The sequence below is a fragment of the Lichenostomus cassidix genome, chromosome Z, assembly GCF_008360975.1.
Source record: "Lichenostomus cassidix isolate B80296 chromosome Z, HeHo_3.0, whole genome shotgun sequence".
Classification (NCBI taxonomy): domain Eukaryota; kingdom Metazoa; phylum Chordata; class Aves; order Passeriformes; family Meliphagidae; genus Lichenostomus; species Lichenostomus cassidix.
Window position 1 is genome coordinate 64,725,473 of NC_139511.1, and position 18,550 is coordinate 64,744,022.

Consider the following 18,550-nt stretch of genomic DNA (forward strand, 5'->3'; position numbering starts at 1 on the left):
GTTTATTGTCAAGTGTGTTTAGGAGAATAATGCTCACTATTTTTTTTTTCTGTTAATTATTATTTTGTTTTTGCTTTGCTCTGTCCATGTTCCATTAGCACATCTGAAACTTCATCTGACCAGTTATTCAGGAGTGCCTCTTCTCAGGTTAGAATCTGAAGCAGTAGCAGATTGCACTGCTTCTAACAGCTCTTACAGAATTAGATCATACTTGTTTTAATCATCATGTTCCTTAAAGAACTGCAAAACTGTGTATTTTCCTATTCTGCTATTAATAGAATAATCCGTGAAACTTGAAGAAACGTGGCAGATAGATGTCACCAAATATGGTTTTCTTAATGCTAAAATGTTCCAATGTTCTTAAAAGGTACAAATCAAAAAATACATCCTAATTAGTGAAAGGTTTCATTCAAGATACTTGTCTTTTAAAAACTATTTTAAGACTAGCTTAAATGTTATGCTAAGCTAGCATGAAAATCACTTCTTTAAATGAAAAAAAACCTGCAAGGAGTATGTTTCAGAAGTTGTCATTTCTGAGGAATATTGGCTTTTGGGTAGAAACATGCTTGGTTTTAGGCCAGATCCTAGCTCTCTATCAAAACAGCACTCTTCAGAAAACTGAAGCTGAAAAATTGGAGATGTTCTTTGCCTCTTGCAAGAGAGTTTTCTGTGTTCAGCCTAAACAGAGCTGCAATAGTAGCAGCATTTGTGTGCATGTCTTGGTTGTTAGTATGGCAGCGTGCTGAAGATGAGCAGGTTATGTGCACATAAGTAACAACTTTTTTTTCCAAATAAATGAATGAAGTGCAATGAAAAGCAAGGCTACATACCTTTTATGTGCTGTTTATCTTACTTGGCAGTAGACTGCCCTTTCCTGAAAAAATGTTATGTCTCTGACAGTAACTGCTACAGATGGATTATCGCATTTCTTAGCACATGACTTACTCTGCAAATATCTTAATGTGGAAAATTAAGTATTTTACAGTCTTCTGAGATTCAACTCTTTTTACTAACTTACGTAAGTTATTTGATAAAATAGATAGCATTATATCAAAATATTGTATTTTCTATATAGTGTTAACATGAAAACAATAAATAAGGCTTTCTGCTTCCCATTTAGTTTTTAACAAAAAAATAAAAAGGCTCCTTTTTTTTCTAGAAAAGGGCAGTAGCTGGAAATTAAAAAAGACATGACACAAGTATCTCAGAGAAGAGAATTCAATATTTGTTTCAGAATTGCTCTTAATACTGTGTCATTCTTTGGTAATCCAGATCTTTTTTAAGTGTTGCTGCCTGGGAGTAACTAACAAGGGTTCTCCTGTATTCGGTCTAACAAGTTCTCATCTAAGCTTTTTTTGTGGAATAATGTTGCTTATTTGCAAACCTACCTTACATGGCTATTTAAGTTAGACAGACGTGGTTTTGGAACTGATGAACAGTGTTTTGCCAAGTGGACACCTGTACCCCATTAACTGCTGTTGACCAGCAATTTCTGATCGCTACAACTTTGGGCTGCTTAAATGTGCTGCCAGCTTTTTTTTTTTTTTTTTGCTTTGAAAGTCCATGTTTCTTTTTTGCATCCAGAACACTGCTACAGTTTCCTTGCTGAAGATCTTTGTGCAGTTCAGAAAAGGTTATTCATTGCTGCTTGAATTTTCTGCTTTTTGACAAGATAAATAAAAGTTAACAACAGAATTATGAAATTATTCTAGTTATTTTAATAAATACAGAGTAGTGATTGCTAGCACCTTCTGTTTGAGAGCTTGTCAGTGTGTGGACTTTTTGTTGCTGATGCTTTAATACAACTTGGCCAAATGTTCAGGGTAGAATTTTTCTGGCTTAGTATCTACCTGTTATTGCACTGGTTATTGTAAAGCTATGCTGTAGCTGATTTGATTTTGTAGTGTAGAATTGGGCAGGGAGAACTTTGTAACTGTTTAGTGCCTCAGTGTTTGCAACGGAGGCTTTGCAAGCAAGAAAAATATTTTTACCTACTACTCTGTTTCAGAATGACAGTTCTGGGTGTACACAACAGGCCCAATGTTGATACCATGGAAGCAGCTGCTGTGTTACTCTTATATCCAGCTTGCAAAGTGTAGGGGCAAAACATGCACCTCCTTTGAGAAGAATACTTGTATTTGAGGAAGGAAAGTCCATGCACATGGCAGCAGTGTGGACAAGGCCAATTTTTGCTTTGACCTTTGCTCTGGGATGAATTCTGCAAGATTGTGGGGTGGCCTCTCACCCCCACCCCTAGGAAATCAGATTATCATGGAATTAGAGATTACTGTCGAGAAAGATACAAGGTCATAGCTCACTGCAGTCAGTCTTATCTAGGGGGTTTAATATCACAGTGATATTTCACAATATGGGGTACTTGTTCTGATAGTAATGCAACAGACAGATTAGGATTTCCCATCATTAGTGTCAGTAGAAATTATAGTAGATGTTATTCAAAGATTTGAGTGAAAGGTGTTTTACCGAAAATACTTATGCACAGTAATACAATATTGCTAATAAAGAATTAACCTCTCATTCTTGAAGTTACTTAATTAAAATATGAAAGGTGAGGGCAAGTTAATACACACTGGAGTGTAAAACTTCTGAATAGAGATGACCTTGTTGAGAAGAGGAAGCAAAGAGCATGAGAAAATAGTGTTACAGATGTAGAAGTTAAAAAGCAGGTAAAGAGAGAGAAAACACTTTAGGTAAGGTCCTGCAAATGACCTGTAGTTAACTGAAACATATGCCTACAGAACCTGGAGCAGAGCAATTGGGTTCAGCATGTGCACTATACACTGGCTCTGGATGAGATGGTGAAATGAAGTGACACAGACACCTGAGCTAGAAGATGAGCATGGAAAAATGTGTTGTTCCTAGAAAACAGACATTAAATCAGCTTGGTAGGGAAGCACTGTTACTATTACAATCGGCTAAAGAAGTAGGTTTGGTATCAATAAAATACATTCTTTTTGAACAAAAATTTCTGGTAGAAGATGTAGTGTAACAGTAGTACAGTAACAGTAGTACAGTAGTACAGTAATGGTAGTACAGCGGAGTACAATTTGAAGCTACCCATAACTTCCTAAATTAAAGAGTGATTTATTCTGAAAGTGAATTTAAACACTGTAATAATTATTAGTTATATGTTATATTAGTTATATTATTATATAGTTATGTTATTATTAGTTATGTGAAGTTACATTGACTTGAATGGTCAGAAACTGGAACTGCCTTTGTAAGTGTTGGTCTAGAGCTCATTTGCTTTTGAATGTACTGGAGCTTCATAAACTAAGGAAAAAATCTGTGACAGGATGCTCAAATGCAGTGTGCTGGTTTTGGCTGGGGTAGAGTTAATTCTCTTCATAGTGGCTGATAGTAGTCTGTGTTTTGGGTTTGTTCTGAAAGCAGTGTTGATAATACAGAGATGTGTTCATTACTGCTGAGCAGCGCTCAGACAGAGTCGTGGTGTTCTCTGCTTGTCACCCCATGCACCAGTGAGGGGTCTGGTGGTACACAAGAAACTGGGAAGGGACAGGGCCAGGACTGCTGACCCCAGCTGACCAAAGGGACATTTCATACCATACAGCATCATGCTCAGCAGTAAGACGGAAAAAGGAGGAACGGGGTGGTGTTCAGAGTGATGGTGTTTGTCTTCCCAAGTAACTATTTTGTGTGATGAAACCCACCTTTCCTGAGAGGGCTGAACACCTTCCACTCTTCCACTCTGGACATTACTGCAGCACCTCAAGGTTTTGTGAGGAGCCCAGAAATGGACAAAAGATTCTATGTGTGGCCTCACTAGTGCCAAGTACAGGGGGGAAATCACTGCCCTGGTCCTGCTGGCTACACTGTTGCTGATACAGGACAGGATTCCATTGGCCTTCTTGGCCACCTGGGCACACACTGGCTCATGTTCAGCTGCTGTGGACCAGTCCTTTTCCACTGGGCAGCTTTCCAGCCATTCTTTCCCAAGTCTGTCATGTAGCCTGGGGTTGTTGTGACCCAAGGGCAGGACCTGGCACTTGGCCTTGTTGAGCCTCATGTGATTGGCTTTGGCCCATTGATCCATCCTATCCGAATCCTTGGTTTGCCTTGCTTGTGTACATGGCTTTTGCCTTCCCTATTAAACTTGTCTCTCTCAACCCACAAGCTTCATCACTTTTCTACTTCTCTCACCGCTTCCACTGTGCGGGAATGAGCAAATGGCTGCGTGGGGCTGAGTTGCCAGCTGGGGTTAAACCATGACACCATAGTGGAACAGGTTGTCTAGAGCAGCCTTGAAGTCTCCATTGGTGATGATCAGAACCTGCCTGAGAAATCTAGCTTTGAAATAAGCCATGTTTTGAGCCTGGGCAAGAACAGATGACCTCCAAATCTTTGTTTAAACCTAAATTATTCTGTGAGTTTTAAGCTCCTCCTAGTTAATAAAGCAAATTGGACGAGTGTCTTTTCCTATTACGAGAGGTGGAATTCCTTGGACTCAAAAACACTAACAAGGGATATTGGAATTTATTTTGAGGAAGAGAAGAATTGATTTACAAAGAAAAGTGGCTAGGTCAATGAGTCAGCTTCTCTCTGCAGTCCTGCAGTACCTGTTGTATTCTTAGCTCATAGAACATACAAAGTAATTTGTATAAATTCACCTTTTCCCCCCACCGTGGTGAAGAACATGCATGTGGTTTGTTACGATAGCTCAGCTGACATACTGTATTTCACTGTTGCTCAAATAACTCAGTGATGCACCTAGATCTTTTGGAGCCTTTTTCACTGAGACAGGTTAAATACTTGATGTGGTGCAGAATTAAAAACTACTACTTCAGACAGAGTTTAGTAAAAGAATTGTAGAGAAGAAGCTGATAAGAGGAGATCAGTAGAATTTGAAGAGTGAATATCAAGTAGGAGTAATTGCAGTGGAGTTCCCTAGGGATTGGTTGTGACAGTATTAGTTTTAGTGTGGCATGTTGTGCTATTTGATGTGAGGAAAATAGTCAGTACATAGGTAATGTTACAAGAAGCTGCTTGAGGATGCTAGACTGCTGGGAAAGAAAGTGTCTGGAGCAGAGTGGGTGGCACAGCTGAAACTTCGTATGAAATGACGCATGAGGTTCTTGCCATCTGTAGTCAAAGCAAAACAGATAATACTAAGATAGGTGCACAGATGAAGGAAGAGTGGAATAGGGAGTTTGGGAAAATAATCTAGGAGGAACTAAGTTCATCTCAGCAAACGCGATGAGGCACTAATCACCAAACAAGGATAAGAACTCTTGTAAATTAATTGAAGAAGTTGACACAAGGATATTTTTATGTAAATTAGTTACATGAAAATGTCTGCTCATTTTAAATGTATTCAGTAAGAGCATGGAGAGAAGAATGTCACAAATGTAGAGGAGATGTCACCATAAATTACATAACATTACACAACTTTTAGAAAGGAAGAAGCAGTCAATTCTAGAATACTTTTCCTGCAGTCTTGCAAACTCGATCACTAGCTCTGCATGATGTTGCAGAAGCAAGGGGAACAGGTTTGCTAAAATAAACATGGTCATAGAATTGTATTAGCCTTAGAAATCAAATTATTTGGGTTGTTAATTCTGTGCCATGATAAGGAATTTTGCTGCACAGTTGCACAAGAAATTAAATTGTCTGTACCATAATCTTATTAATAGTTTTGCTGGTAATGTTCGTAATCTAGTCACAATTTTAAATACTGAAAACTATCAGGTATCTTTAATTGTAACTATTCTGAGAACAAAAGCATTTTCTTTGATACATTCACTAGTCCTGTTACTTTGTAGTGTGTTGTGAGCATTGTATCTTATTTTGCAACAATAACAAATGCAGTTCCGTGAAACTTGGAAAAGCCAAGCTAGCGCTTCAGCGCAAGCCTTCTGATCCCTTTTTTCCCCTTGTTTCGCTATATACATATATATATATATGTATGTATAATTAATATGGATTCTGGCACTCAGCAGACTTATTTTGTAAGCTGCTGTGTTTCTCAGCATTTCTGCCATGCTAGAATATGACCCCAGCAGAACATCCTCACATTGTTCTCTGCAGATTAATGAGCTAAGTCAGTGCACTGAATGGCCTGACAAGTAGCAGAATTAGCACCAGGGACAGAATAAGATGGCTTAGCCAGGATTGGTATATGGGAGAAGGAAAGACTAAGAGTGGGAATACTGTGAAGCAAGACTTACCTTGTACACAGTATTGGACTGTTGATGTATTCAACTGCAGTCAGTAAACAGTCTGCTGTCTGTTTACTCAGTCTAATGTGATTTTAGTAGATAAAAATTGATGCCTGATGATTTTCTGCCTTTTATATACCCTTCAATACATTTTTATACCCTTTTTGTATTTTCTGTACCCTTTATACACTCTTTGTACCTTTAGCCTACATGCTTGTAATTTTTATAATCTGATATTCTAGCTTAGTTTTGACGTCCTGCAAGGCAGAAAGACCAAGCATTCACAGTAAGAGGCCAGAGAGCTCAATACTATTTCAAAACTCAAGGCTTCAACCTTGAAGCCTTTTCTCTGAAACATTTTGTAAACTGGGCTCTAGCCTCACTGGGTGGGGGGAGTGATTAGAATAGGGGAGCAACTGCTTCATTTGTTAAGTTTCTTATTGGGAATTTTAGACAGATATGCTAATTTGCAAAGTCCATAAAATTATATACACGATGTATGGTTGGGGGCTGGGGGTGTGTGTGTGTGTATGTGTGTGAGCATCTTGGTTTGTTCCACCTTTGAAGAACTGTGTACCTAGGATCGTATTAAAATACCGAAGTAAAACCCTTTTACCCCTTTAACTGTGTCTGCACTAGTAATTCTGCCAGCTGAAAGGCAACAAAATGACCATGATAATTACCTCAGATTTTGTGAATATTTTACACTTTTGTGCTGTTAGTTAGGTAGATAATGAGGCCTAATTTTATTGATTGCAATTCACTTTTACCATCATAAAACAGTCTTCCTGAATTTTTTGATGGAGTCCAGTTTCTCATGTTAAGTAAACAGAGAATTTTGCTGTGAACTTCAGGGAGGAGGAGTTGTTGCAGGCAGTGATGGGAGGTACATCAAAGTGGTTTAGGTCTTTTCATTTTGCTCTTAGACTAATAAATTGAAAAGAACGTAAAACACTATTTTAAGTACAACTCACAACTGAACCAAAGTTGGATAGAATGCAAGTAGTCTTTTAAACATACGATGGGAAGAAGGTGGAGGAGAGGCATGTAAGTCCATCAGGAATAAAATTTTCTCTCCTTCTGCTGCGAGAATGTTTTGGTGGGGGGTTGTGGTTTTCTATTGTATTGAAGTGGGTTCTGCTGTAATTGAAATGACAAAATCAGAGGTTTTTTAAAATAAGTAAGTGAATAAAAATCACAGAACTCAAGGGAGTTGTGGAAATGTCTTTTGCAAAATTAATATTATATAGATATAGCTGTTATTGAACAACAGTGCAGAAAATGTACTAAAAAATCAGAATTATCACTGAATTCCCACTTGATGTCATTGTTCCGGATAGTGATATTTTGCCTGTTTCACTTTTTTTGCTTAAAAATCAAAACAACTATTTTAAGCTTCTAATCATAATCCACAGTTACATGTCATAATAGGACAACATCATGCAGAGTTACCCATCAGTACAGGACAGTAATACTAGTTTCTGTTCAAACCTTGGAAGCTATCATTTTTTATTTCTGCTGTTAATGTTTGCTGATTTTTAGCAAATCGTCACATATTAAAAGTCCTAACTGCAAATTTTAGAGAGGCAAATTAGTCTCAGCATGTGCTGGGAAGATTGCCAGAGCTCTGGTAGCTGTTTTCTTGCTCTGTATGATTATCTGCACTTTTGATGCTTTGTGTTGCGTCAGTGGACTTCTGCTCAAGCAAGTGGGGCCAGCTCTTATAATTCTAACCATCTGTTGGAGAAGACCTCTATCAGAAGTGTGTATCTAAGTAAATGAAACATTTCTGAGCTAATTTTTGTGGAAGTCTTTAAAATTTTGTTGCTTGAATGTGGTGTTATGAAAAGCTTTGTGCTAGTACAAGTCAGTAATAAGCTCTCACAGAAAAGGAGCATTTTTCTTAATTTGACAGCTGTGCCACTTTGATGAAGAACTACTAAAGCATTTTAAAACTTGCCAGACTGGAAAAGATAACAGGTTGAGACTACTGCATTATTTTGAATGAAAGACTTGTGTTCCACTGCTTAGTGAAAACCCAGCACAAACACCTCCCCTTAAAAAGTAAATCATCACCTGCATGATACGTTAGGAACTGTAGAGATAGGACATGGAGTAATGGGTACAAGTTGAAAGAGGGAAAATTTAGGGTAAATATTAAGAAGAAATTATCAGAAAAAAATAATCAGAAGAAGTGGCAGGACACTGGGACAGGTTGCCAAGGGAGTTTGTGATTGTCCCAACACTGGCAGTGTTGGCCTTGAGCAGTTTGGTCTAGTGGGAGATGTCCCTGCCTGTGGCATGGAGACTGGGACTAGATTATCTTTAATGTCCTTTTCCATGCCTTGCCATTTTATGATTATGTTCTTTGTGGCCATCCACAGAAACTTAAGAATGATACAGCCTTTTTCATTGGGATGGAAGATGATTAATAAAAACCATTAAATAAGAGTATGCACAGATAAAAAGCTGCTCCAGATCTGTCTGTAGAACAGGCAAAGTACCAATCAAGTCTGGGGTTTTGAAATATGTAGGCATTAGCTTTGTACATTGGATTAACTTCTTTACTGTCTTCTCCCGATACAGCCAGCAGCCAGCTTCGGGTGTAGCCTATTCCCATCCAACCACAGTTGCCAGCTACACTGTCCACCAGGCCCCGGTGGCGGCGCACACGGTCACTGCAGCCTATGCCCCGGCCGCAGCCACGGTGGCAGTGGCCAGGCCTGCCCCGGTGGCCGTGGCAGCTGCTGCCACCGCTGCTGCCTATGGCGGGTACCCCACAGCACACACAGCCACAGACTACGGCTACACACAGCGACAGCAAGAAGCTCCACCGCCACCACCTCCTGTCACCACGCAGAATTACCAGGTAGGTTTCTACTCTGCGATTTTTAAATGGTACTTTAGGAGGAGGAAACCTGTTTGGAAAAGAGAATGTGATTTTGTGCAACTGCTGCTGTAAAGAAAAGCGCTGTTTTGTGCGTGCTGGCTCAGATTTTGGGAGTGGTGTGCAGCAAATTGGGTCATGGAGCTGATGTAACTGAAAAGAGTGTTCCAGTAAAAATTTTCAGTAGAGGTAGAAATAGTTCCTTTGTCAGATTCCTGGGTGCCACTGGAGTCTAGTGCTAAGCCTGTGAGGATGGAAGATAAGAGATAAGCTACCCTGTGGGTAGTTTTTGGATACCCTCTTCTGAGATCCCTGCCAGACCTTCTGTGGATACAGGCTTTTGCAAAAGCGAGCCCTCTGTCCTCTTTCCTCCTGGAATACTGTGTTTCTTATAATAATTTTTCAACTTTCTTGTCTTAAACTTATCAAAGCATTGTCTAGATTCTGATTAGCATTTTGGTTTTTTGAAAAGGACTGTATTATTGCTGCATGTTCTCAATTCATTTGCACATCTTCTGTAATTTGTTATGTATTATAATTATGAGGTCAGTTTTTAGATACATTTGGACAAAAAAGAGTGTCCTCTAAACTAAATAAAATAATTCCTGTTTACACAGGTTGGATGAAAAAAGATTTTGTTGTATTTCCTGGAATTAAAAAGAGTTTTAATACATAAGGATATTTAAGCTCTTAGCAGCTCATGCCTTGATCAACTCTTTGTGCTTTGCCATAAACATGGTGAGGATGAGAGAACATATGTACATGCCTATTGTGGCTCCCAGGTCATGCCCTTCTAAGCTTATTAGTGATCTACTGAGTTTTAAATGTGTCAAATGAGCTACTTGCCTTACCTTCATAGACTAGTTATGGTACCCTAATGAGCTTGTTGATACACCAAAAAGTAAAGAAGGCTTTAAAAGTACAATTTCACACTATAAAAAATATAACCAAGAAAAATGTTGATGATGAGATTTTTAAAGCCAATATAGGCTCATGTTTCTAACCTTGAGAATTTATTAGGCCTCTGGTAGAAATTCATGTTTTGTAGAAATCTGTGGTAGGTTTTTTCTTAATATTTTACAGAAATAGAATCTGATACAGATTCTATTAAAAACTATTGACAGTAGATGCTTTTCAAAAGTAATTTGGTAGAGAAAGTGATGAATAGCATGAAGATATTTCCTGTATTGAGTCTGAGAAAGACCATTAGGGTTGTTTCATGCCTGAAGTGTCTATAAAAGTAAATTTAATTTCTCTAATGCATTTATTTGTGTCTGCTGTATGTGTAGGTGGGGAGTTCTTATTCTACTTGGATAGGCCAGAAGACAGTACATTGTTAACATGACTCTGCTGATGACTTCAGTTCCTCTAGCTGTATGCCTACAGTGGTTTCTCTGTTTTGACTCCTTAGGATTCCTACTCTTACGTTCGATCTACCGCCCCGGCTGTGGCTTACGACAGCAAACAGTATTATCAGCAGCCAACCGCGACGGCGGCAGCCGTGGCTGCTGCTGCCCAGCCCCAGCCATCAGTGGCTGAGTCCTACTACCAGACAGGTGGGTGGCATGATTCAAGCTGCTCTTGTTATTCACAGTCTGTTGACTACTTGAAGCTGTAAAAGTAGTTGTTTGACTATTTCACATTATCTTCTTCTTTTTTGAAGTTTTGTCACGTAATCTCTGTCACTGTGTAGAAAGTTCTTCTGTGCCTAGAACTTCAAAATTGTTTGATATTGCCATAGGTAGCTGTCTGAGGTTTGGGCTGCCACTAAATACAGTCAAAACATACTTCTAGGCAAAATTCCTACTGATTTGTTTAGAAACCTTGCTGAAGTAGGTTGACATAATAAGTGTTGGGTTCAGATGATAACTTGGTTAGAAATACTACTTTAATTCTCTAGTTACTTCATGTATATAATTCTTCAATAATTCATATCATGATTGCTACAAAGCATGACTCCTGCTTAGTTTTTTTTTTACTTCACTTAGAAATAAGTGGAAAGTATAGGTGTACTTTGATTTAGAGTACTCTAGTAAAACTGTAGGATAAGAAGGTTCTTTAAAACCTGTTAAAACCTATTAAAAACCATGTTAAAAGCATGATAGCACAGTTAAAAAAAAAAAAAAATTTGAGGCTTACTACTGTGATCTGTGACATGATTGAATTGATATGGGATTTATGGTATACAGTGCAAAACCATTGCAGTAAAACAACCCAAGACAACACAAAAAAGCAAAACAAATTAAGCAAAAATCCCAAAAAAACCCTCACTTTTTATGCTTTTGTTCACCAGCGTGTTGTTAATTTTCCATTCATATGGTTTGCACTTCACTGAACTAAAACATACCAATATTTGTTCACATGTGCTTTCTATCCTCATTAGCTCCAAAAGCAGGATATAGCCAAGGGGCAACTCAGTACACCCAAGCCCAGCAAACACGGCAAGTGACAGCTATAAAACCCGCGACCCCAAGTCCAGCAACAACGACATTCTCCATATATCCGGTGTCCTCGACTGTACAGCCAGTGGCAGCTGCAGCCACTGTTGTTCCATCCTATACTCAGAGTGCGACATACAGCACAACAGCAGTAACTTACTCTGGTAAGAATTTTGCATGTTTTGTTGCTGGGATCTTTGAAGCTGCTGCAGAAGGGCCTTTCAACGCTCAGAATTTCCACAGTTCGTGCTTAATTACATCATGGTCTGCTGAGAAGTATCTACCAGTTTAATCATTACAATGGGAGAATATTTTGTATTTTTAAAAGAGGTCTGGTGTCTTATGTGCCTATTTTATTACATGTGAGAATGTACAAAGTGCTTGCATTGCTACATGAGTAGTCACTTATTGTAAGGTGGAAAGGAAAAAACAAGGGATATAAAAGATAAGTAAATGCATCCACACAGATGTTCCCCCCAGGGAAGTGGGAAGGGTGCATGCAGCTGCAGAGATAGGGACGAACAATTCAGTATCTTTTAAGTTTGGGTTGTTGTGACCCAAAATGGAATGAGGCTTGTGTGCTGAAAAGGCTTTTGTTCAACCATTAGGAATCCAAAACATAGTTAAAGAGGAAAATATGGTAACTTCATAGCCATAGATGGTAATTAATTGGCAAGTTATAGCTACCCTGAACCTTTTGTTTTCTTTTGTTTTCTGCTTAAAAAGGGATTTTGATACTTCCTTGAGACAGAGCCCAATTTCCTTGATTTATTCAACTAGAAATCAAGGACTGTGTAGACATGTTTTAGTAAGCAAAGCATATTCTGTGTACCAAAACAATTTAAATCACTGAAATAGGATGTAATAGCACTAGACATTCTGTCTTTTATCTTAATTTTTTCCCCTTCCTCTGCATATTAACCATCCTTGCCATTTGGAAACTTGAACCGCACATCTGGTTCTGGAAGACTGCTTGCTTCATGTGGCCTTTGCTAAATCTTTCACTAAAATTCTTGTTCCATCATACCCAGTCTTACCAAATGTACCAGGAAATTTCATATGTTCTTTAGGGATGCATTGATACATCTAACATAACTGTGTGTCTTCAAAGATGTGTCTAAAATTGAATATATTCCAACACAATTGGTGGCTGTGTATTTCTCTACTATGAAACATGAAACCAAATTCAAACTGCATGACAAGGTCTCAGTAAATTACTTATATCGTGCCTTGCCCCTCAACAGTTATGCAACATGATTTGAATTAGTGTATTATGTAGTTGATACATTATATATGGTGATGTAACATTTGTTTTTATTTTAATTTTTCAGGTACCTCCTATTCTGGCTATGAAGCTGCAGTGTATTCAGCTGCATCGTCCTATTACCAACAGCAGCAGCAGCAGCAACAGAAACAGGCAGCAGCAGCAGCTGCTGCTGCTGCTGCAACAGCTGCTTGGACAGGGACCACCTTTACTAAAAAGGCACCATTCCAAAATAAGCAACTGAAACCAAAACAGCCTCCCAAACCGCCCCAGATCCACTACTGTGACGTTTGCAAGATCAGCTGTGCTGGACCACAGGTATCTGTATTATGTATTATTCTACTATACTTTATTCATAATTTCTTTGGCTGAAAACTTGACCCTCTTAAGAGTCACAGAATTGTAGAATGGCCTGGGCTGGAAAGCGCCTTGATGATCATCTCGTTCCAAGCCCTGGGCCATAGGCAGGGACACCTCCCCCTAGCCAAGGCTGCTCAAAGCCCAATCCAGCCCCATCCAGTTGAACACTGCCAGGGATGGGGCCTCTACAGCTTCTGTTGGCAACCTGTGCCTCACCTGAGCCTCACCACCCCCGCAGTAAAGAATTTCTTCTTAATACCTAAAACTACTCTCTTTCAGTTTGAAGCCATTTGCCCTTGTTCTGTCACTCCAGGCTTTTGTAAAAAGTCTCTCTCCATCTTTCTTGTAGGCTTCCTTTATGTACTGGAAGGTCCCAGTTAGTCCAACCCAAATCCTTTTCTTTTCAAAACTGAACAAACCAAATTGTCTTAGCCCTCCCTTGTAGGAGGTGTGCTCTATCCCTCTAATCAAGAATATTTGTTAATTTTTAGAGACCTGATTTTGTACACTATACTTTTACTAAAGGAATAATTAAATGAAAATGTGTACTGTTATAGAAAGACTTCCTATTGGAAGATTAAAAGATACATCCCCTGAGCTTGAAACTTTGAATTTGATTTGCTTCTTTAGCATAGGAAACTTCTTAGATAATACTTCCTTGAAAGCTGGGGAACTACATACATTTTGTGAATGGTAAATCTTGAAACTAATTCTTCATTGTATTTCAGCTTGCCAGTTTAGTTTCACAGTGGGTACTAGTGCCTAGAACATAGATACAAAGTCATGCAGAGTGTTTATGTGTGAGTCTGGCTAAACAGTTCTTTTTCTTTAGGTAAACTTCTCATTATTTCATACTCTTATCTGCTCTAGATTGCCAGTGTTAATATAGAAGCTAATGTCAACTTCTGCATTTCTTTTTCAGTACAGCTTTATTTGTGCATTACCTTCTTTTAAATTGATTTTTCTGTTTATCTGGATACACTTACAGTTTGAGGGAACCTCAAAATGAAGAATAACTGAATGCAATGCAGGAAACTGCAGTTTTCTGATCATGCCAAGTTTTCAGTGGTGATATGTGTTGACCACTACTTGATTGGGGAATTGAGAAGTTAGAGGAGAACAGCCTTAGGTATTGTTTTACCTAAGTATGGAATCCTGGTGCAGGAGAAGAACATTTTCTGATCTTGGAAGCGGCCTTTTAATACCTTAGAGCATGTCATACAGCAGAAATATTCAGTGTAGGAAGTATTTCTTAGGTAAAATGTGTGTTTTATGCTATTTCTGTATTACATATATTCATGTGAATGATGAACCAGCAGTACAAAGCAGTACACAGCTTACCGTGTGTGTTTTGTTTATTTAAACAGACTTACAAAGAACATTTAGAAGGCCAGAAACACAAAAAGAAAGAAGCAGCATTAAAAGCTTCCCAGAACACCAATAACAACAGTACTTCTGCTCGTGGAACCCAGAATCAGTTGCGCTGTGAGCTGTGTGACGTATCATGCACTGGGGCAGATGCTTATGCTGCCCATATCCGTGGAGCCAAGCATCAGAAAGTAAGAGTTTTCTCTTGTTCTTGCCATGCAATACAGTATATATATTTCTCCCTATCATTATTTCTCATTTTAAGGAAGGAGAAAATATGCAGAAACAATATTATTTAAATTGTTTTATTTAAAGACATTTAGTTCTTCTTTTCCTTTCAAACTTGTCTTTAGGCTCACTATTAGAAAGGCCTTGCTGAAAGAAAGGGGGGAAATATTTCCATGGCAGCAATGGAAAGAAGATACATTTGGGTATCATGCAAATTGTAGGAAGAAGGTGTGGAGTAAGATGAGGAGAAGGTACCACTATGGACATGTACCATGCTTGTGCCCCCTAACTTTATTCAAGGCTTTTCTTGACATTCATCTTACTTACCTGGCTGTGACAGTAAATCTTTCAGTGCACTTTGAAACACTGTAAGCTGGGCCAGTGCAAAGAATAGGCGTATTAGGCATCATTCCTTGGTAGTTCTTGCAAAGAAAATTGTCCTGAGGAAGTAAGGAAAAATGTCCTGTAGTAGACTTTATCAGCATGCTTGGAAGACTTCTGGTGCACTTGTTTTTCTTACTGTTTGAGTGCTCTTAATGTGAGCATTCTGGAATAAAAACCGTGGGCTGCACTGTGAAATACTGTGACCAGTGTTTTAAATTTGGCCATACAACACTAAATGCAATGATAGGTAGAACATGTGTTTAGTTACTACAGATTTTCCTCATAACTCTGGAAGGATTAATGTCACTAACAAGTGCAGTATTAATACTCTGCTTTTATAGCTCTTTGCATCTAAGAACATGGGCATCAGTAACATTGTTCCTATTAAATAAATCTCACAGCGTATTTAAAATAATTTTCCCTCAAACTGCTGCTGTTTTAGTTTCTTAACAGAGTAAAAATGATACTTCAAAGGACTCTCTCTATTGCTGTGGTAACTAAAGAACTGTGTGCATTCTACTGGAAAAAAGTAATTTTGAAGAGTTGCTTGAGCTTAAATGTATAGTATTGTGTGACATTAATATGTCTGTATTCTGGTAGGGAACATAAAAACTAAGAAAAAAAGCCTAAGAAATTAATTTATACAGTAGTGTGCATATTATAACTGTGTACATGTTCACATTTAAGGCATGTTTGACAGATTTGTAATTTTTTAGTCTGGTCTTTAGTTTTGATTTTGCATGTTTTTTTCCTGTGGACTACTTGCATTGCTTTTCAGGTGGTGGTCAGCAGTCAACAAAAAGAAATATTATTTTGTGACAGACATGTTGTGGAAAGGCCTCTGCTTATTACTTCTTAGGAATAAGCATGTACCTCTTTACTTTCTATGAGATACCAGAGAGCTCTGAAATACCATTTGAATCGTCCTTAATATTTCTGTTCATTAAAAAAAAAAAAAAGAAAAAAGAAAAAAAAGAGGAATACCTTTGCCTAAGGAATCTCTTCAACTTGGCTAGATAACCTGGAAATTCTTTCAGGATGAATACGCATCAAGTGTAGCAATCAAAAGAGACAATGTTGTTGAATGTGAATTACATAACTCTTAATTACAAGTATTGTTTGGAACCAAAATAGTTCAATATGTTGCACTTTCAGAGGGAGATTAAACAGTGACCAGGCAGCAAAACAGATACATTGAAACACTTGGAGCAAAATGTTTACTTGACTTTTCCTGACTTATAAGCTTGTGATTCTGTTCTTAGCCAAAGAGCTGTGGGAGTAAATGCCTGAAGTTCTGATGGAAGTAAAGAATGTGAGATAGCTATTAACTATTTCCTTGTTACAGCTGACAAGAATTTTTGCATGTCCATCTCTTTTTTTTCATAAGACCATTTTTTGTTAAAAAATAGCTAACTTTTTATTTATATTGAATTTTTTCAGCTACATTTATGTTTGTGATACAGTATTTTTGTAGTTATCCCAGGGAGATCATGTTATGAATTTCTCTTCATACTTACAGGTGGTAAAGTTGCACACAAAACTTGGCAAACCCATTCCTTCAACTGAACCAAATGTGGTTACCCAAGCTACTTCCTCAACATCCACATCTGCTTCCAAACCAACTGCCTCTGCTTCAAATATAGCGACTAGCAGCAGTACAGTGAACTCCTCTGTTGCATCCTCTGCAGTGAAAGTTCTTACACCCACGGCAAACACACCACTTAACACTGCGTCCAACAACAAAACATCTTCAACTGCGGCTAATATAGCTGTAAAGAAAATATCTACACCGAAAATAAACTTTGTTGGCAAGTACAGAAGTCAGTCTTTATTTTGAAACCTAACCTATTCTGTAATTTTTTATTAAGAAGTAGTGCAGCAGGTACAAATGTATTTAGTTAACTCCATGAATGAGTAACTCTGTTGTGTTTAAGGGAGTTACTGGGAGGTGAGAATGTCTGTCAAAGTTCTGCTTCAAAATTGATGGTGTTTTCTGCCCAGTTGTCTTCACCTGGCCTCCCTTGAATACTTTTGCCACCTTCATAAGAAGCCTCCCACCTTTGGTTTCTTATGCAGTAGCTGCTGGAGTATTGCAGCTTATAGTCCTAATTTCAGTTCTCAGCCTGGGCTGTTAATACACCTGCAGTAGATTGGCAGGTGGTGATGGGCAGCTGAAACATCCTTGTGACAGTGGAAAACTAACCATGGAAACTTTCATCTGAGCATAACAGGGATGGGAAGCAGCTGTTCCACAATAAGCTATCCTGCTCTTCAAGGGTAGACCTATACAGTTGCAACACTAAGGGTATACTGCCTTTATTAGTACAAACATTATAAGGTCTTGAAATACTTTTTTTGGATACATTTACAAAATGACAAAAAAAGATATTATTATTCTAAGTTGTTCCAATTCAGTCCTATCTCTTGAAAAAGCAGGAAAACAAATAACAAAAATTGTAATTTTGTAAAGCAAAAGCTTTAGTTGTTAGAATAAAACACTTCAGTGTTTAAGTAACTTTAATATTGTTAAACTTCCTATTAAAATATTTTATTGTATGGTATTTAAGTTTCGGTTGCATTTAAAAGACCAATAATGCTTTAGCCAGACCATAGACACCTGCAAATAAAATCTTTGGTTCATACATCATGTTTTAACACATTCTCATTTTATGAAGGGTAATAATTTAACTTTTTTTGATTTCTAGGTGGCAATAAGCTTCAGACAACAGGAAGTAAAATGGAAGAAATGAAATCAGCTGAAAGTGTTAAAACACCTCCTGCTGCTACAGTACAAACACCGGAAGCAAAACCTGACACAGCAGCTGAACCAGTGACTCCCACAACTCTTGCTGCCTTGCAAAGTGATGTCCAACCAGTGGGCCATGACTATGTGGAAGAGGTATTAATATGAAAATATGTATTATTATTTTTAAACTGTTTTAGTGAAACATAATCACAGAGTGGTTGAGGTTGACAGGGACCTCTTTAGGTCATCTGGTTTAGTCACCCTTCTTAATAAGGACCACCTACAGCCAGTCACCCAGGACCATGACCAGATGGCTTTTGAGAATGTCAGACGATGGAGACTCCCTGACTTCCCAGAGCAGCTGTGCCAGGGCTGTACAGTCATGTACAATAAAAAAGAGGTTTCTGATGTTCAGCTGTGTTCCTAGATAATCATCTAGGTGAGACAGTTGAGGTCCCTCTTGCAGCCCTTTGGCATATCAGCCACTCTTCTCAGTTGTGTGTCATCAGCAAATTGGCTGAGGCCAGCAGGAGTGCTGAGGCCAGCAGGAGTGCTGAGGCCAGCAGTAATGCTCCTCATCCAGAGTATTACTGAAGTTGTTACAGGACTGTATTGATCCTGAGAATGCACTGCTGGCTCCTGGCCTTCAGATGGGCTTCATTCTGCAGATCACCACCCTTG

General features: G+C 38.4%; 1 protein-coding gene and 1 non-coding gene across 6 annotated transcripts in view; both read left to right on the top strand.

Annotated features, from left to right (window-relative positions):
- The window catches only part of ZFR (zinc finger RNA binding protein), a 48,614-nt gene that overhangs the window by 11,079 nt on the left and 18,985 nt on the right, over nt 1-18,550 (top strand). For 4 of the 5 annotated variants that reach the window (XM_085043391.1, XM_085043395.1, XM_085043394.1 and 1 more), the window contains 7 exons: nt 8,781-9,063; nt 10,493-10,637; nt 11,465-11,683; nt 12,851-13,101; nt 14,511-14,702; nt 16,643-16,943; nt 17,829-18,022. In XM_085043391.1, the coding sequence (XP_084899517.1) occupies nt 8,781-9,063; nt 10,493-10,637; nt 11,465-11,683; nt 12,851-13,101; nt 14,511-14,702; nt 16,643-16,943; nt 17,829-18,022 (1,585 nt within the window). The remainder of the gene's footprint in view (nt 1-8,780; nt 9,064-10,492; nt 10,638-11,464; nt 11,684-12,850; nt 13,102-14,510; nt 14,703-16,642; nt 16,944-17,828; nt 18,023-18,550) is intronic. The other variant, XM_085043392.1, reaches the window with a different exon arrangement.
- On the top strand, nt 5,474-5,610 carry LOC146425101 (small nucleolar RNA SNORA66). The gene has a single exon (XR_014847127.1). It is a non-coding gene; the product is annotated as a small nucleolar RNA SNORA66 (small nucleolar RNA).